At 40.4% G+C, this 18881-nt stretch overlaps 1 protein-coding gene across 5 annotated transcripts in view; it reads right to left on the reverse strand.

Moving 5' to 3' along the window:
• Positions 1-18881, reverse strand: part of Mboat2 (membrane bound glycerophospholipid O-acyltransferase 2) — a 158342-nt gene that overhangs the window by 21782 nt on the left and 117679 nt on the right. For all 5 annotated transcript variants that reach the window (XM_074049130.1, XM_020154724.2, XM_074049129.1 and 2 more), the window contains 3 exons: positions 12147-12202; positions 7246-7300; positions 988-1171 (listed from right to left, as the gene is read on the reverse strand). In XM_074049130.1, the coding sequence (XP_073905231.1) occupies positions 988-1171; positions 7246-7300; positions 12147-12202 (295 nt within the window). The remainder of the gene's footprint in view (positions 1-987; positions 1172-7245; positions 7301-12146; positions 12203-18881) is intronic.

Raw genomic sequence — 18881 nt, forward strand, 5'->3', positions numbered from 1 at the left:
TGAGCCATGCAGCAGAAAAGAGGTAATATAACAGATTTTTGTGAACAGACATATACTTCATCATTCACTCTTTGCTGTCCACAAAAATGGAGGATGGCAGGTTTGCAGAAGAAAGGAGGTAACCCTTTGCTAAGCCCCACATTCACAGGAAACACATGAGGTCCCTCTGCTCCATCTCACAGACTTTCTGACTGGCTTCTTATTTCTCATGGAACATTTAGATTCTACCAGACCAAATGCAGCAGAAACAGCCTACAACATGGAGTCTCAAAGCCCTCTTTCCAAGAACCTAGCAGTTCAAAGGAAAACACACTGTGTTCAGTTATGAGGCAATTTTGTACAACCTTGAGAGCCAGACTGCTGCCTTGGTGAAGCCTGATCAAATCACTGAGCCTCTGAGTCAGTTTCCTTCTCCCTTCCCCAAGATGGTGAAGAGAACAGCACCCCTATCCCCTCCTAGGACTGCTGTGATGACTGGAAGAACATCTGTGTGTGAGGGGGTTTGCAAGAGCCTGGCAAAAGAAAGTATGACCTATTAATATCTCAATGTTATCATGGGAGTACCAGAAAGGGTTTTAGGAGAAAGAGAAGGAGGCCTTTAAAGAGGAGCAAGATTTTGACTGGCAATGACTGGGAAGCAGAGAGAGCAAGGAGGCATGGAAAGGAGAACATAAAGTTTCCAATGGGTTAGACTTTAAGGCACAGATCAGAAAACAGCCTGGAAAACTGGCCTGCTCAAGTCCTCAAGGAAGGCTTGTGTGTGAAACATTTCTCATTATAAGCATTACTTTCAGGGAGGAATTCAGTTTTTCTAACTTAACTTTATTGTTGTGCTTTACTTATGATTACACTTCAAGTAGGTGTCACTTCTAGGTACAGTGTGAAGAATCATTTATCTTGAAAAATATTTATGAGCAAATTGGAAACATGAAAACATTAGTGTCTTCAATAAGATGAATGAATACATGCTCTGAAGGCTGATCTTACATTTGGAGATGGCTCTGTTCTTTCATAATGCACCTCTTCTTTTCCATTTGCACCTGACTGTGTCATATGGTATGGCTTGCCTTCAATGAAAATAATGTAGTCTTTGTAAGAGCACAGTGGGCCTGCCAGGATACCCATGAAGTTACAGGTGTAACTTACATACTCCAGAGGGCTTGGCATGCGCCTGCAGTAAAAAGAAATGCAACTTGTGAGACACAACAAAGCTTTAAGAAAATTTCATAGAAATAATCATCATATACTTCACTGCCTTGACATCTGAAAAATAAAAAAAGCATTAATTTCCATTTGTGTCCAGAAAGATTGAGACATACTAGTGCTCAACACTGCTGAGTAAAGTGTTTCTATAAAGACCTTCACAAGGGTCAGGCGCAGCGGCTCACTCATACCTGTAACTCCAACTACATGGGAGGCAGAGATGGGAAGATCATGGCTTGCAGTTAGAGCAGGGAGGGTATAGAGTGGGGGAACATTAGTGAATCTATCTCAAAGAACAAACCAGGTGTGGTGGTACATGCTGGAGGCAGAGGTAGTAGGATGGTGATCTGAGGCTGGCACCAGGCAAAAGCATAAGACCTCATCTGAAAAGTAGCTAAAGCAAAAATGCTAGAGGCATGACTCAAGTGGTAGAGTGCTTGCCTAGCAAGCATGATGCCTGGAATTCAAACCTCATTACTGTCTAACTAAATAAATAAGTAACAATGTCTATAAGCAACTACAAAAGATTTCTACTTAGATTTCTCATGATGAAAGACACCTAAGACAGATGTGACACAGCATAAAGAATCATCTCTTTCTGGTCACTTCTCCATTTAACAAATACATGTCTGCCAACCACATGGTTGCACTCCAGGGTCTGTAGTACAGTGGTAAACAAAACAGAGGAAAATTCTGCATTCACACAGCTTACATGTCAGTTGCAGAAAACAGATAATTACATATATATATATATGTATATATATATATATATATATACACACACACACACATACATATGCATATATAAATAATATTTTCAGAAATGCTAAGCAGTACAAAGAGAAGGGAGTATTTTACTGTACTAAGAAGCCAGAGAGCAGAGCATAGTGGCTCATTCCTATAATCCTAGTTACTCAGGAAGCAGTGATTGGGAGGGATTGTGATTGGAGCTTAGCCTAGGCAAAAAGTTAGCGAGACCCCATCTCAACAACAACAACAAAAAAAGCTGGGCTTGGTGGTACAACTGTCATCCCAGCTAAGCAGGAAGCATAAATAGGGAGGATAGCAGTCCAGGCTGGCCTGGGCAAAAAGCAAGACCCTATTAAAAAAAACAATTAAAGCAAAAAGGGGCTAGAGGTGTGACTAAAGTGGTAGAGCACCTGCCTAGCAAGCACAAGGCCCTGAGTTCAAACCCTAGTATCACACACACACACACACACACACACACACACAAAATAAATAAAAAAGTCAGAGAAGGCCTCTTGTGAGATACATCTGTTAGAGACCAGAAAGAAGGAAGTGAGGAGGCAGAGGGAATATAGGGGAGGACCCCTCTGTCTTGTGGTACCAAGGCAGCCACAAGGTGGAGCAGATTGCCCTGGGGATGGAGGCAGAAAAGAAAGCAGGGTTGAAGTGAGGTCATGTGGGCTATGGGAGGAGCTGTGGATTTTATTCTGAATGATACGAAAAACCACACAGTAGGGTTTCAAAAGCATCACTCAAACCCGGGTGTGGACAGACAGGGCGGAAGCAAGAAGAGCGGCTGAGCCTGAGCTGATGTTCACACAGGGGAGACACACTTGGGGTGTAGGCAGAAGCATGCCTCAAAGACTCTAGCAGTGGAATCTAGCATGACAGATTGGTGGTGGGGTCTGAAACAAGGATGTCTCAGAACATTTTTAAGCCCATTGCCTAGAAGTCTGTCTCAATGGCACACAGTATCTAATGTTTACCAAGCATTCTAGTTCAACTATCACAATTAAAAGAACAGGTTTCTTTCTTTTTTAAAAATTTATTATTGTTGTACTAGAGGTACATTGTGACATTTACAGAGGTTCTTATATCATGATTGAATTCACCCCCTGCATCATTTTCCTTCATTCCCTCTTCCCCCCATTCCTGGAATAGTTTCAACAGGTCTCATTTTTCCATTTACACACATATGTACATAACATTTCAAACATCTTCACCCTCCTACACCCTTTCCTTATATCCTCCCTCCCACCACTGGTACCAACCCCCACAGAGAGGACCTATTTTACCTTCCTATTCTCTGTTTTTGAAGGAAAAAAACAAAAAAAAGAAGACATTTTTGTTTGTTTAAGATAGCTATATAGGGAGTTTCACTGTGACATTTTCATGTATATATGTATTATAACCCGAGCTGATTCATACCCTCTATTTTTGACTGCACTGGGGTTTGAACTCAGAGCCTCACACTTGCTAGGCAGGCACTCTACCACTTGGGCCACACTGCCAGTCCTGTTTTATGTTGGGTATTTTCAAAATAGGGTCTTGAGAACTATTTGCCTGGGTTGACCTGGAGCCAAAATCCTCCTGAGTAGCTAGGATTGTAGGTATGAGCATCGGCACCCAGTGTAAACAACCTTCTTGAACATGTTACAGTCTTTTCTTTCTCTTCATAATTAGTATTTCCTTTAAAAAATTATACTTTGTAGACAAAATAAATCAAGAGAGCACCTTTATAAATACTAGGTATTATTTTCATTTTAAAAAAATTCACACTACAAAACAGTGTATCTAGTCCTCTGGCACTCTCTAGGTAAACGCTCAGCCAAAACTCCTTTACTAGCTTTTCCAGAAATATTTTTCTCCATTTAGGTGTCTTGAATCGTACATATTTCCCTTTAGAGAAAATGTTTCTTGTAAATTTTCTTTTAGTTCCTCCCACTGAGTAGGAATGCTTTCTCACCATCTTGCCACCAGGACAGGCACCCCTGCGATCATGAAGAACAGAAGGGCTCCTTGTACTTCAGCACAAAGCTCCACTCTGAACACCAATTATTTCCAGACCCCAAACAATGCCAGGCTGTCATAACATGGCTCCATCTTACCAAGTCAAACTACGGATCACGATTTGCAAGGATAGGAGATAATTCTTAACCATGAAATTTGCTGAAGTAATTTTTGGCTCAAATGTCATATTCAACAACTCACTTTAAGCACTGAAGCAAATAATATTTTTTATTAAAATGAGAACTGAAGTCTAATTATAATATCTCATTTACCATATACAAAGAAAGATTCTTTAATTCATTCTATTGATATTTGTTTGGTATCAACTATGTGTTATCGAAGGATTTCTCAACCTCAGAATTACTGACATTTGGGACTGCCCTGTGCACTTCAGGATTATTGGCAGCATTGCTAGCCTCCTCCCCCAATATATCAGTAGCAGCACCCCTCTCCAGCTGTGACAACCCAAAATGTCTCCAATCAAGTTTCTGCTGGAGGAAGACTCACTCCCAGTGTCAAACTACTGCTTAGGCAATGGGAATACAAGGAAACACCAGACAAAGTTCTTGTCCCCAACAACCTTACACTGGGGGTGGAGACAAGGACAAGTAAAATACATAAGTAACAGCCAACAGTAGTATACATAACATCAAGTAAAATAAGACAGGACAAAGGGCTAGAAAATGAAGGCAGAGAGTGAGGACATTTCTGATACAGTGGTATTATATAGTTAAAAGTGGGATGGCTAGGTATGCCTGTAATCCCAGCAGTCAGGAAGCAAAGACAGGAGGATGATAGAGTTTGAGGCCACCCTAGGCTAAAGAGTAAGACACTGTTTCCAAAAAAAAAAAAAAAAAAGTGGGTTGAGCAGGTGAGATTCTGATAGTTATATGCTATAGCCAAAAGCGTAAAACTGTATTCTAATATACATTGGACGACATTGGAAGTTTTTATCAGGAGAGAGGAACATAACAATCCAAACCATATTAAAATGATATCTGGCTGCTTGGTGGAAAGTAGGCTGTAGATGGCAGGAGGGAAAACAGGGAGAGTGGTCAGGAAAGCTACTAGAGCAGACCAAGGAGAAAATGATGGTCTGGATGGGTGACACAGTAGGAATGGAAAGAAGTGGTCAGACTAGAGCTGTTCAAAAGAAGGGCTAACTGGATTTACTGGGGGGTGGATTTGCTGTAATAAAATGGGAGTCTGTTTAAATTTTCCCTTCTCAGTCGCCAGTGATAAATGGTGCTATTAACCAAGCAACTGATAATGGTAGACAAAGGGGCAGGAAGGGAAGAAGGATACAGAAATCAAGAATTCTGTGCTGAACATGCCTATCCCTGTTGATGCAAAAATACTGAAAATGACCTGGGGTATTTGAGGCTAGAGCTCAGGAGAGAGAGCTGGATAGGAATGTAAAAGGGTAGGAGACATGATGTCTCCTGGGTAGGAGATATCAAACATGTAAGTGGTGTTTAAAGCCACTGGGCTGCATGGGAGCAACAGGGAAACGCTGAGAAGTCCAGGTATGAGCTCTGGAGTACACCAACAGTCAGTGAGGAACAGAGCTGCAGCAAAGGACACAGAGAGTAAGAGCCAGGGAGGGAGGAGGAAAATGGAAAAAAAATGCAGTGTCTTGGAAGGCACCTCAGCAGCACATGGTTATCTGGGCCCATGCTGTCCAGGGGTTAGCATAATGAAAACCAATGCTGACAATGAAATGTGGCAAGAGAAAGGGCAACTCTGAAAGAATAGGAATAAACCTGACTTTGGGGGGTGAGGGGAGAAGTGGAGAAGAGGAAGTAGAGACAGGAAGTAGAGCTACTACAAAAGAGAGGAGTTAATAAGAGGGTGGTGGTATGAAGGGAACACATAGTAAAGGAACCTTTCCCTTTAAGTTGGTGGGAGTGATCCAACAGAGAGGGAGGCAAAAAAGGAACTGGATTCAGTGGCAGAGTGAAAGGTTGGCTGTACAATGAATTTGAACAGAATTCACAACAGAATAGAAAGTATTCTGTTACAGATTCAGGCATTGTGGTAGGTTTTGTTGCTGCAGAATAAAGTAGAGTTGCTTTTATTCTCTCCAAAAAATAAAATTTTCCTACAAACTTGTGTATGGGGGAGAGTGTGTTAGAAGTTTGAGGAGAAAGGAGAATATATAATTTTATGAGTGAAAAGTAAGGAAATATAGTAGCATTGTTGGCTAAGTAGTAAGGGGCATGATTTTTAAAATGGGGTAACAAATTCAAAATGAATCCAGTCAGTGAGACTAAATGTCTTTCCACTCAGTTTTCTTCCATTATTCAGGCAGGTGAAGAGTTGAATTAAACTAGGTTTGAGGATTTGCCAGGTGGCTATGTGAGACAGAGAGGGGAAACTGAGATGAATGTCTATAAATGATGGTTACTGAGGAGGACCAAGGACTTGGAAAGATCAGAGAACCCAGATCAAATTAACTTCTCATCAGGTAAGTCTCTTAAGTGGATATTTAATGATATATAAAGACTGACTATAGAGATATCAAAACAGAGTATTTTTAAAGATGGGGAAATTATAAGAATATTCCCGATACATACCACCTGAGATCAAAGCTGAACACTTAAGTGTTGACAAATGTCATCTTATTTTTCTAGCAGCTGTTTATTAATTCTACATTTAGAAACAAGGTATACCATAGGAAATTTTTCTTTAAAGTAAGATGAGTATTTGATCTCTGATTGTAATAAATTGAGGTAGACTTTGCCAAGAAATTAACCCATTCCTTAGGTAACTCTGATTAGAGCACCTATAACAAATAGAAGCCTATCGAAGAATGAATTGCTCCAGTAATCATAAGTGGTATCTCAGTGGTTTTCCATTAATCTGAAAAATGACATCTATGTGCTATATTGATGCATTAGCTCTCAGCCCAAGCCCTGCTAGCAAGTTGTTGGTCTAGGAATGGTAGCTGCTATTATTACTAGCAATTATTACTTGGCAGACATGCTACTTTACTGTCTTTAAGGAACTCGGAGTCTCATAGAGCAAAAAGCAGTGGAAAGTCTCATGGTCCACAGGAGGTGCACACTGTACGAAGACAGAGGCAAGGTTCTAGGGAGTCTTATGAGAGATGCCTGGACAAGCACAGCATGACCTGATAGCAGGGAGGTGTGTAGAGGGACGAAAGCTTAGTCTCTATGAACTAAGTACCTCTGGGAAGACTAAGAAGCCTTTACCCAATGAGTAAAATGGGTACTAGGCAGAGATGGCAGAAACTGTGGCAGGACATGACACAAAGACACGTACCTTACAGCTAAACCCCTCTGTGATGGAGTTAGTTCTTCATCTTTTCGAAACATCCCTGAGAAACAAAAACAGGTACTTTTGTCAGTTATAATTTCTCCCAAGAATAACATTTTTTTCTATTCAAACTTTCATCACTTTCCTCAATTGAAATTCATGCTACGTTACCAATTTTGATCTAATGATTATCCCTTTCTTTCTCATGACAACAGACTCAGTCATGAAGGAACATCATGCAATCCAACACATCTAGGTTCTGAATAAGATAAACAACACGCTATCAGGAAACCAAAGACACTAATCTAACTCCCTACTAAAGAAAATTAGTGTCAGTTAAAAACTTCCCTAATGCAGCTGGGCGCCAGTCAGTGGCTCTTGCATGTAATCCTAGCTACTAACAAGATAGAGATCATGAGGAGACAGCTTAGGCAAATAGTTCGTGAGACCCTATCTTGAAAATACCCAGCACAAAAACGGGCTGGAGGAGTACAGGGCCTGCTTAGCAAGTGGGGCCCTGAGTTTAAGTAGATTCTTACTATTGCCAAAAACAAACAAACAAACAAACCAAAACCCAAAGTCCAGTACTTTTTTGATTATAAATTTATTATCCTTAACAGTGAATGCTGCAACTTTTCAAAAGGGGACATTAAAAAGTTTTTATTACTGGATTATTTAAATGACTAGATATTGCTGGGTGCTGGTGGCTCACACTTGTAATCCTAGCTAATCAGGAAGCAGAGATCAGGAAGACCTGGGTTTGAGTCCAGCGTGGGCAAATAGTTCATTTGACCCTATCTCAAAAAATACCCAACATAAAAAAGGGTTGGCTGAGTGGTTCAAGTGGTTGTGTTTAACAAGCATGAGGCCCTGAATTCAAACCACAGTACAGTTAAAAAATCAAAAATAAATCCAGTTTAAAGACCAAAGGGAGACTAAATTAAGAAACAAATAATATACTCAAAATATATGCAGCAAATAAAATAAAATGGAAATATTCCTCAAAGCTAGAAAACTAAAGCAATTTAAGAACACCAAGATAGACAAAAACAAAAACACGAAAAACAAGTCATAAAAGAAACAAACTATCCAATTAACATACAAAATGTTAATTTCATGATTCATAATGAAAACATGATTAGTTATTAAGAAATGTCTGAAAGGCTGAAGCAGGGGGATCTTGAGTACAAGGTCAACTTGCGTTGCATAGTGAGCTACAGTCAATGCCCTCCTCCCCCCCAAAAAAAAACAACAAAAAAGAAATGTAACAGGATGATGTACCATTTTCACCTAAGTATACAGAATTTCTAAAGGGCTCTTACTCATATAGTATGATCTCAATTGTGTAACCTGCACACATTTTCATGTATGACACATGTACATGAAACACACATGAGAAGAAAATACCTCCCCAGGAAATGTTCTAGCACTGGGGAAAGAGCAGAAGAGAAACAAATTCCTACAAATTTGATAGCCCTTATATTATAGTAGGGAGAAAGAATATAAATAAATGAACTACTAAGAACTCCTATCTTTCTATAAACCAGTATAGCAAAGACTTGAAAATCTTTCTGTTCTTTAACCTTGGAATCTAATTTAACATTACAAAGGTGTGATTTGAAATTTATGACAAGGATCATCACAGTCATACACATAATAGGAAAAAGAGTAACTACCTATATATATGACAATTAGGGAATGGGAAAATAATTGTATGTCTATTTTTATAATTATGTAAAAACAAAGCCAGACCTACAAAGAAGGTAAAGGAGGAGGCCAAACATTAATTAGGAGGTCTGGCTCTGAGGATTACAGGGGGAGAAACACAGAGGAGTGTTCACTTCTTTTCTTTATATTTATTTATACTTTCCAAATTGCTTTCAATGAGCATATACCTACTTTTTTAATCAGAAGGGGGAAAAAAACACTTGAAAGAAGATTGAAGACAAAGAAAAGGTAAAATATGATTAGGAGGGGAGCCCGAAGGAGGCTATTGCCACTTGTGAAAATTCTACTTTCTCTGTACCAGATACTGTTATCGACCTTTTCTCAAAACAAGGAATATCCTTCTAAATGACACTCTTTTTTAAAAACTCATTATTCTTTTGGATTTTGTGTGTATGTGAGTTCTCTTCCTTTTACTAGGAAAGGGGTATGTTAATAGCCTCATCTCTGATCTGATGTCAAACTTTACTATATATAACATTTTTGTTATGTTTCATTCAACATTTCTAAGTGTTTGGTACAGGGCGGGCCTCTACATCAGTGTAATCTGCCATGTTAACCAGAGAAACAATTATCATTTTAGAATTGCAAACTAGCCATGGAAAGTTAGACGTATGGCTTAAAGGGCAGATTTTCACAGGACAAGTTTGTGTTAAAAGTCACATGCATAACCAGTAGCCTCAGTTCAAAATTTGGGTACTTATGAATAGAATGACCTAAACCGGATGAAGTCACGATACCATTGTTTAAAGCTAGAAGACTAACCACACAAATACGTAGTTGAGCATATCATGGGAAATAAGACTTTTCCTACTCCTGTATCAGGCACAGCCCAGTGAGGCTGAAGTGGCCCTGCTGCGAGGTACCATCAACAATACTGCCAGCGAGGAAATAAGCTACTCCATCCCTAAGCCTGGTTACAAGTCAGACTTCATGACCAAATGAACACACCTCAAGGATGTCTTAGCTGTCTATACTGAGGCCTCAGCAATCTCACACACACAGTTTAATACCAAAGGGCAGAAAAGGAGGCTCAATTCTGTGAGAGGATGAAATGTCTCAAACCATGCCTAGAAATTTCTCATGACAAAAGAAGACCTGCTTCCTGAAGCTGTTGGTATGAATGCTGCTCCTGGCCTGGCAGCAGCAGAATACCCATAGGAGAAGCCTAGATCCAATGACAGTCCTGCCCTCAGAATGGCCCACCTATAACGTAGATCCATGGCCAGATTCTGAGAGCCTGATTGGCAAACAGTCCTTACACTTATGTAAGTGTTCCTGTGCCATTGTCTCTGCCAACAGTATGCTCATTTTGAACTCCTGCTTTCCTTAGGAGAACCTGGAACTGTGGCTTGTGCTGGGCACAGGGTGTCTGCATGACAAGACCCTGGAGTCAAGCCTGGGTGCTGAGTCTCTAAGGAATTTCCCTAGAAGATGGCCTTCACAGACGCTACAACTTGTTGGGGATTCAGTGCATTCTCTGTGACTCTACAGGGAGAGGACTCTTAGTAACCGGTGCCTAGTTTCTTCCGTATTTCACTACAGCACTTCTGTTTTTCAATAACTTTGCTTGGAATCTTCATTATAATAAATGTTAGCCATGAGTACTGCTATATGCTGAGTCTTATCAATCACCAAATTGGGGATGGGTCTGGACTCTCCCATATGATAATGAGGCCCTCTTTTGTAAGAGTCAGTGAGGAAACACAGGCAGCCATACACAGTTCAATTCAGTTGAGTGAAGTTGAAGGAAGAACCATCTAAAAAGCTAAAGGGTCTGAACTCTTCAAAGACTGCAAGGCAAAGCACAATCTGGTGTTGTAAAGAGACAACACTATTAAATCTATTTGAAAGAACAGGTTACAAAATGGGGCTCTGTTCTATTTTTTTTTTTTTTTTTTTGCAGAACTGGGGATTGAACTCAGGGCCTGGTGCCTGCTAGGCAGTCACACCCTCAGTCCTCTCTTTTAGTTTTAATTCTGAGCTGAATACATATTGTCAGATGTTTCTAGACCTATAGATAAAATTGTATCACCAATCCATTACTTTTTTATATTCTCCTTCTAGAATCCTGGGATGACATGTCATCAGCATGACACAGAAGTCGTAACATCTAAATATAACTATATTTTTTATCTACAGCATTTCATAGTAGGAGTTTTGTGACTTAGTCTAGTAGCAGGATCTGAGGAGTTCTGCCCACTCCATTATTCAGAATGCAAGAACTATAAGACATTATACATCAATTGTAATCCATGAAAAGACCCTTCAAAATGGTTAGATGATAGGCTCACAAATGAGAAACAGAAAGCAGAAGAAAGGGAGCCCGAGACTCCACCTGCAGAGCCCCACCCATGCTGCCACCTCTAGGGAGAATCTGCCCACAGTGGGAGTGCTCTACTTTCTGAAGTGCAGAACCAGAGCTGTGGTTGAACATGCTCACTTGATTAACTAAGCATCAAAGATTTTTTAAAAGAAATCTATTCCCCCCCCCAAAAAAAAACGCTAAGTAGTAGGTTTTTTTTTTTTCTTTTTCTTTTTTGGTCAGTAGCAAAAGGGAAGAAGAGGAAAAACGTTCCCTTTCTTCCCTACATTGTCGGGGCTGGTTCTCTGATCCTAAGCGAGGAAAACTGGCTGGGGAGAGGACGCAGAACAGGTAAATACAACATGGGTAAAAGGACAACTCTTCTAGCAGGAATGCTCCTCTCTCTGAAGACGCACAGTCCTGTTGCCATTTCCTATGGCTAGGTGCTCATTCACTAAGATAATAAAATATAAACACAGTTATACTAAAAATCTATGTAAATATGTATGGGTGTGAATATAAAGGGGGAACACAAAATTTTAATAAATTTAGGACAGAGAGATGAAATAGGAATTGATGAAACTTGATTTAGATCAAAGGTTTATTTCCTTTATTTTTTAAGTTGCCATTAATGTGGGCCATATGACTGGATCACACTATTTTACTTTTTTGTCACTGAATTAAATTAAAAACCAAGACAAGTGACTGAGGGAAACAGGCAAACTTTAATAACCCTAAGTAGACCTAATATTTTCCCTGTGGTACTTCTATCCCTTTTCTTACTCTACAGAGGCAAAAAGTTATGGTAATGTCTCAAGCAGAAGATTATTTGAATAGGATTATTTTCAGCAATAAAAATCAACTTCAGAATTCTTACCATCATGAATTTCATAAGCCAAACTAGTGATCTTCTGGGTAATGATCATCATTGGGCTGTGACAAGACAAAAGGGAAATATTTTAAATGAAGAAGAAAATTAAAACAGTACTTGTGACACATGAACAAAGAATGTATCCCACTTATATGACAAAAGCCTCTAAGGCTTTGTATAGCACATGGGTATCAGACATAACCAGGTTGTGACTTGGCAAAGCCATTGACATTGTCTTTTATCCCAATGTTGAACATAAAAGGTGAACAGTAAGTTGCCTAGAAAAAGAGGAGAAGGCAGAAATTAAAGAAATTTGGGTGAAAAATCTGAGAGGTGGGGAGCCAAACAGGGAGAAAGAAAGAAACAGAGCACCACCACCAAAAAGCAAATATGTCAGGTCAGCCACCTAGAACACAGGAACCATGGCATATTTTAAAGAAAAGAGAATTTTTTAAAACATACTATAAGGAAGAAAATGGCGATATTTTCCGCATATCGTATAATTACTCAAACTGAACAGAAAACTTGCAAAGGAAAAAATATCAGTCACAAAAAACCACAAGATGCATTGTATTTTATCTTCCACTGTATCAGCTTACAGGTGGATTAAAGAACAATTAAAGAAAAGTAGGAAAGTCATGTTTTTCCTAGAGGCAGAATGTGTGCTCTGCATGCTCAGAGTGCTTTCCATCTCTCAACAGTGAGACCGCACAGACTTACCCCCATTGTCTGGCAGGGGCTATGAGGAGAGTTCTAACCCTGCTCTTCCACCAGCCACACCTCCTAGAGCTCACATCTACCACTGCCTTTGGCAAAACATTGGTCTCTCTCGACAAATGAAGAAAGGAGACAAATGAAGAAAGGAACCGATTCTCAGTGTCAGCATAGGGCCACAAGGGTTTGTTTTCAACATCTCACCACTAGGAAGCAGACCTGCCCTTGAGAACTCACCTAACAGTCAAGGTCAGCTGAAGGCTACTCTTAAACTTCCAAAATTTAAAGATTTTTCCTGGTTCCCTTAAAAGCCAAATCTTACTCAATCCCAGGAAATCACTCCTTTGCCAACCTAATCCACCAAGATGCTCAGAACACTAGTTGCCTCAGCTTCTGCAAGACATCCTCATTCCCTTGAGAGTTATAAAAATGTCCTACAATTTCCATTTCTCGGGGGTGGTAGGGCCATTTTTCTTACCCTGCCAAATTCTCTTTATAGTTTAGCTCACCAGTGAATTATAAAATCCCCTTCACTTCTAAATTCCATTCCCCACGCACTTTTGTTTAAAACAACAGATAAAATATTTATTAAATTTATGTTGTATTACCTCAGTGACATATTAAGCTATTAGGTGTAATACATAATTTAAGACTTTTTGAGTGTGTCCTTACTGTGCACACTCATGCCTCTGCATCCTCAGGAACTTCTACCTCATTGAGTGCAGGATGCAGGACCTCTTAGGATAATGCACTGAGCTGGACTGGGAGTAAGGTGGGCAGGTGCAGGCAGGGAACAGATCTCATGCTGCTCCCTTCACTCAGGCTATTCTTGCTGGAGCTGCTTTGCCAAGAGTGTTACACTCTTAGCATTTTATTTAAAAATACCAAGTAAACTGGATCTGCTCAGTGCCAGTCAAGATCTATTACTCCCTCCCGGCTCTCCATACTCATCGTGGAACACACTCATCACACTAGATTGTGCATTCATCATACTATCACCACAAAGAGCTCCGAGGTACTCAATAGCAGTAGCACTGCCTGGCACATTATTGGCTCTCAAAGTGCTGCCTGGTTTACAAAAACAACTCATTATTTTATTGTTTGCTGTACTGGTTAATAGTGATCATCAACCCCAGATGTTCCCTTTGGTTAGAAGCAAGGAAGGGCAGGTGGGAGAGAAGGAGGGGGAGAGAGAAAAAGAAAGGGGGAGGGAAGAGGAAGGGAGGAAGAAAGAGAGGAAAGAGAGAAGAAAGGGAGGGAGGAAGGGAGGGAAGAAAGGAGGAAGGGAAGGAGGGGAAGGAGGAAGGAGGGGAAGGAGGAAGGAAGGGAGACAGGAAGAGGGGAGGAAGGAAGGAAGGGAAGGAGGAAGGAAGGAAGAGAAGAAAGAAGGAAGAGAGGTAGGAAGAAAGGAAGGGAGAAAGAGGGGAGGAAGGAGGAAGGAAGGGAGGCAGGAAGAAAGGAAGGGAGGAAGAGGGGAGGAAGGAAGGGAGGTAGGAAGAAAGGAAGGGAGAAAGAGAAGAAAGGAAGGGAGAAAGAGAAGGAACGAAGGGAGGGAGGGAGGGAGGAAGAGGGGAAGGAAGAAAGACTACAAGTACCTGTATGTAAAACATCAGCCTGCACCAGGACAGGACATAAAGTACCTAAACAAGTAAGGCACTGAGGCAAGCTGTTAACCCTCTACTCTCCAGCACCTCTAAGTACACAAATGCTCTTTATCCACAAAGAGCCATGGAAACCAAATAAATCCCACCTGCCTAATGGCAAGTAAACGCACAGTGACAGATCATGGAAAAGCCGTGTCTGAGTCATCCATTCACTCATTTGCTTACTTCCTTATTCGGAAAACAAGTATTTGATGAGCATCTAAAAAAGCACCAAACTTTATTCTAGGTACTGGAGATGTATGTGAATGACACAAAGTCCTTGTTGTCACACAGAACTTACAGTGCACAAGAGAGGGACATAAGGAATGAACAGGTAGCTATACCTGCTCCAGTCAAGTGCTGGAGCAGGGTGAGGGGCTAGAGAGCACAGTATACAGATGGGAGCTGGTTGTACCCCAAAAGTAACATGTGAACAGAGAACATGCCCTGTGGAGGCCTGGGGTAAGGTGTTCCAGGAGGAGAGAAAAGCAAATTCAGCAGCCTGTAGACAGAAGTATGACTGATATGCTAGAAGGGCAGAAAGGAGGCCAGTGTGGCTGGACAGGCAGGTCAGAGCAAGGGGCTTCTGCAGGGTATTGTGGCTTCAATCTCCTAACAGAGATAGGAAACTAATAGAGGTCTGGGGGCAAAGAGGTGACTTGGTTTTCAATGGGGACATTCTGACTCTGATTTGAGAAAATACTTAGGGGTGCAAGGTCGGGACAAGGCAGCAGGTACGGCAGGTATAAGAGGAGAGTGGCTCAGACCCGGGAACAGCACACGTTGACTCAGTCAATTCCAGGTGTGTTCTGAAGGTAAAGCCAAAAGGCCTTGATGATGATTTGATAATGTATTTGATGCAGGGTTTGAGACCTGATACCAAGGTTTTTGACCAAGGTAACTAACTAGAAGGATGGGGCCACCTGGGAAGGAATGCAGGAGAAACAGGGAAGGGGAACCAGGAGCTCAGCTATAGGAGTGCTTGGTGTAAGATGCCTGTGAAACAACGGCAGGGATGTGGGGAGCAAGAAGATGGACACACATAGGTCAAAAACACAGATCCTGACTCCACCATTTGCCATGGTGGCAGAGCAGGGAGTTATTTAGCACTTCTCAGTGAAGTTATTATCAATAAAAGAGGGGTAATGATGCCGCTATATGGGATGAATGAAACAGCAATATGACAAATACGTCACACAGAATTGGAGTCACAGCAGAGCAGCCCCTGTCTCACATTCATACCTTTCTCTACTAGATACTGGAATCGCTGCAAAGTATGGGATACTGAGAAGACACAATAATGAAATTGAAAGTGCTGTTTCTGCAGACATTTTCTGCCTAGAAGAGGAGATAAACAGGGAGCAAACACAGTAGCCCCTTACCCATGCTTTTGCTTTCTCTAGTTTGAGTTACCTGCTGTCAACTGCAGTCCAAAGACATTAAATGGAAATTCCAAAAGTAAACAATTTCTCAGTTTTACATTGTGTGCTACTGTGAGTTACAGAATGAAATTTTGTGCTGTTCCACTCTGTCCCACCTTACCACCAATCATTCCGTGTCCAGTATTCCCATGCTGTATGTATCTGTGAGTCCTTCAGTAGATGTATGGGATCAGATCATCTGTCTCCATCACAGTGCATGTGCTTGGGTAACCTTTATTTCACTTGAATTTGGCCTCAAAGCACAGGAGGAGTGATACTCGCATTTAGGAGTATCATGGCTATGTATGTGTACGAAAAAATAGTTTAAATAAGGTTTGGTATTATCTGTGGTTTCAGGCAATTCCTTTGGGTCTTGGATTGTATCTCCCATGAATAAAGGGAGACTACTGTAACTATGTAAATAAGTGAAAGTGATATATTTGAATAAACGTGTGGAGAGATGAGAGACACTTCACAATAAGATTGCTGAGGGGAAAATATCTTAAGCTATTTTATCTGGGCCTTTTAAGATTTGGGAGTTTAAGCACACAAATATGGTTGAAGGGTGCTATAAAGCAGAGACTTGGATGAAGAAGAACGAACAAAGACAGAACAGGCAGACTCTGCAGGCCAGAGTTAGGAAGATGCTGTGTGTTTCTATGTTCTGCCACACTGCTTTGCAAGCATACGTAAATTTAGGGGGAAAGGCTTAGGTAGGGTGGGAACAGACAAACCAAACCATAAACAGATCCCTGTCTGTTTACTCATGGTAAATGGAACTATATTAGTAGCAGCTAGACAGGATGTGTCCTGTAGCCAAATGTAGGTCAAAGGACTGGGAGACACTCCTGCAGGATGAAGGGTGAATGGAACACAAAGGTTGGCTTGCAAGTGGCTGAATAATTTACACCACCGTATTTACAACACAGTTACTGTGAACAATGTGAGGCAGATTTTACAGAGAGCAAAAGGCCTTCATGACTAATTTCACAGAACACAAAAAGACTAAAATTAGACTCTGAACTTGAGTAAGGTTTCTTAAAACAGAGTGACAAAAATGACATCTTATCTGTAGCTTTTACCAAATGCTCTATAACTCCTTGTGCTCTAAAAACCTCAGCTGAAGGGACACACAGGACTGGGCAGCAGTACACACTGAGCTTGGACCATCCTGATTTGAGTATAAAACTACTTCACATACTCTTCCTTCTGGCAGACACCACAGAAATCAATACATTCCAATCAGAATTCATTACCCTCTGCCTGAGATACTTCCTGCTTCCAACTACAATTTATTTACCCACATATGAGGCAAGGATTTACCTTCTTTTCTCTTTCCAAATGCCCCAACACATTTATTGAAGAATTGAGCTAGGCCTTCCCCACTGATTTATAATTCCACAGTTGCTATTCTGTATTTCTTTCTTAAATCCACAAGTCTCTGTCTCCAGGTTTTCTATTCTTGATTTATCTATTTCTATGTCTGTTTCACATTTTAGCGAGTCCTGCTTTACTGACAGCTCTGTACTTTTAAAAAGATTTTTATTAGCATGTATTAGTTGCATAGAGGGTTTTATTTGGATATTTCCATATATGTTTATTATCATTGTTTATGATGCAATACTCGGTTAGAGTCACTCCCTCTATCATTCTCCTTCATGCCCTACTCAAAACAATTTCAACAGGTTTCATACAAGTTTATCAACCATATTCACCCTCCTTCACCCTCTTCATTTACCCTTCCCACTTCCATTAGTACACACCCCAAACAGGATCTGTTTTACATTCTTGTCCTTTTTTGTGTGAGACTGGGGTTTGAACTCAGGGCTTCACACTTGCAAAGCACTTGAGCCACACCTTCAGTCCATTTTGCTCTGATTACTCTGGAGGTGTGTAGGGGTCTCTATGAACTATTTGACCTTGAACCATTATCCTCCCTATCTCAGTGTCCCAAATAGCTAGGATAACAGTGTGAATCATCAACCCCCAGCTAATTTTTATATTTTTATATCTACCAGGTTAAAAAGTAAAAATATTTTTAAATGAAATACTACCTTGAATTCCAAAATATAAACTGGAGAAAACCAGAGCAGATGTGCATAAAGCCAAGATTGCAGGACCCAGAACCTCAGCTGCTTGGTTCCTCCACCATGTGTCTGAAAAAACTATGGAATCCTTGAGCTCCGAAGGGCAGTTTGAAAACTGATGACTGTGCACTATTGTTAACTCCTAGTTGCTGGTGTGAACATATCTGTTATCAACTTTTACAAGCTACGTTAGTCAAGAATATATTCTTTTTGTTTCTATTTTACACAAATGGTTAACACTATGAATTTATCTCTCAGATAGTACTGTTTGCCTACACTGCTCAGGTTCTTCTATTTGTGTTATTTGCTATTGTCCTCTGTTTTTCTTACAGTAATTTAACTTTCTTTTTTACTGAAGTACTATTACTGGTTCAATCCATATTTAATGGCACCATGTGCTGAGCACTGAAGATGTATGTGGAACATCACCAATACAGTTGCTGTTCTTAGGATAATGAGACTTCCTAGAGACTCTGATGCTTTTACACTTACACAACTAGTTCCCAACTTCATTGTACTACGGTGACAACAGGTGACTTGGGCTACTTTCTCAAATTCACTGAAGACCTTCACATTGGCCAGTGTATATTGAATCAGCTCAGTAACTCATTTTCTTCAAGAATACCTACCATTGATAAGCTGGGTGGCCAGTATCTGTTCTTCTTTCCTACACTGTAGGTGTGCACCACTCAAACTGTGCTACTCTCATTAACTAGGTTTTTTGTTTTGTTTTTTTCCTAGTATATTTCATATCTGTTTTGTTTGTTGGTTTTGGATACAGTTCTGTTTATTCAAGCCTATTTTTTAGGTCTGCATTGTAAAATTTAATCTCATTAGGGAGAAAAAGATATTTCACCTTCTGAAATTCTTGTTTTT

The sequence above is a fragment of the Castor canadensis genome, chromosome 12 (genome assembly GCF_047511655.1).
Source record: "Castor canadensis chromosome 12, mCasCan1.hap1v2, whole genome shotgun sequence".
Taxonomy (NCBI): domain Eukaryota; kingdom Metazoa; phylum Chordata; class Mammalia; order Rodentia; family Castoridae; genus Castor; species Castor canadensis.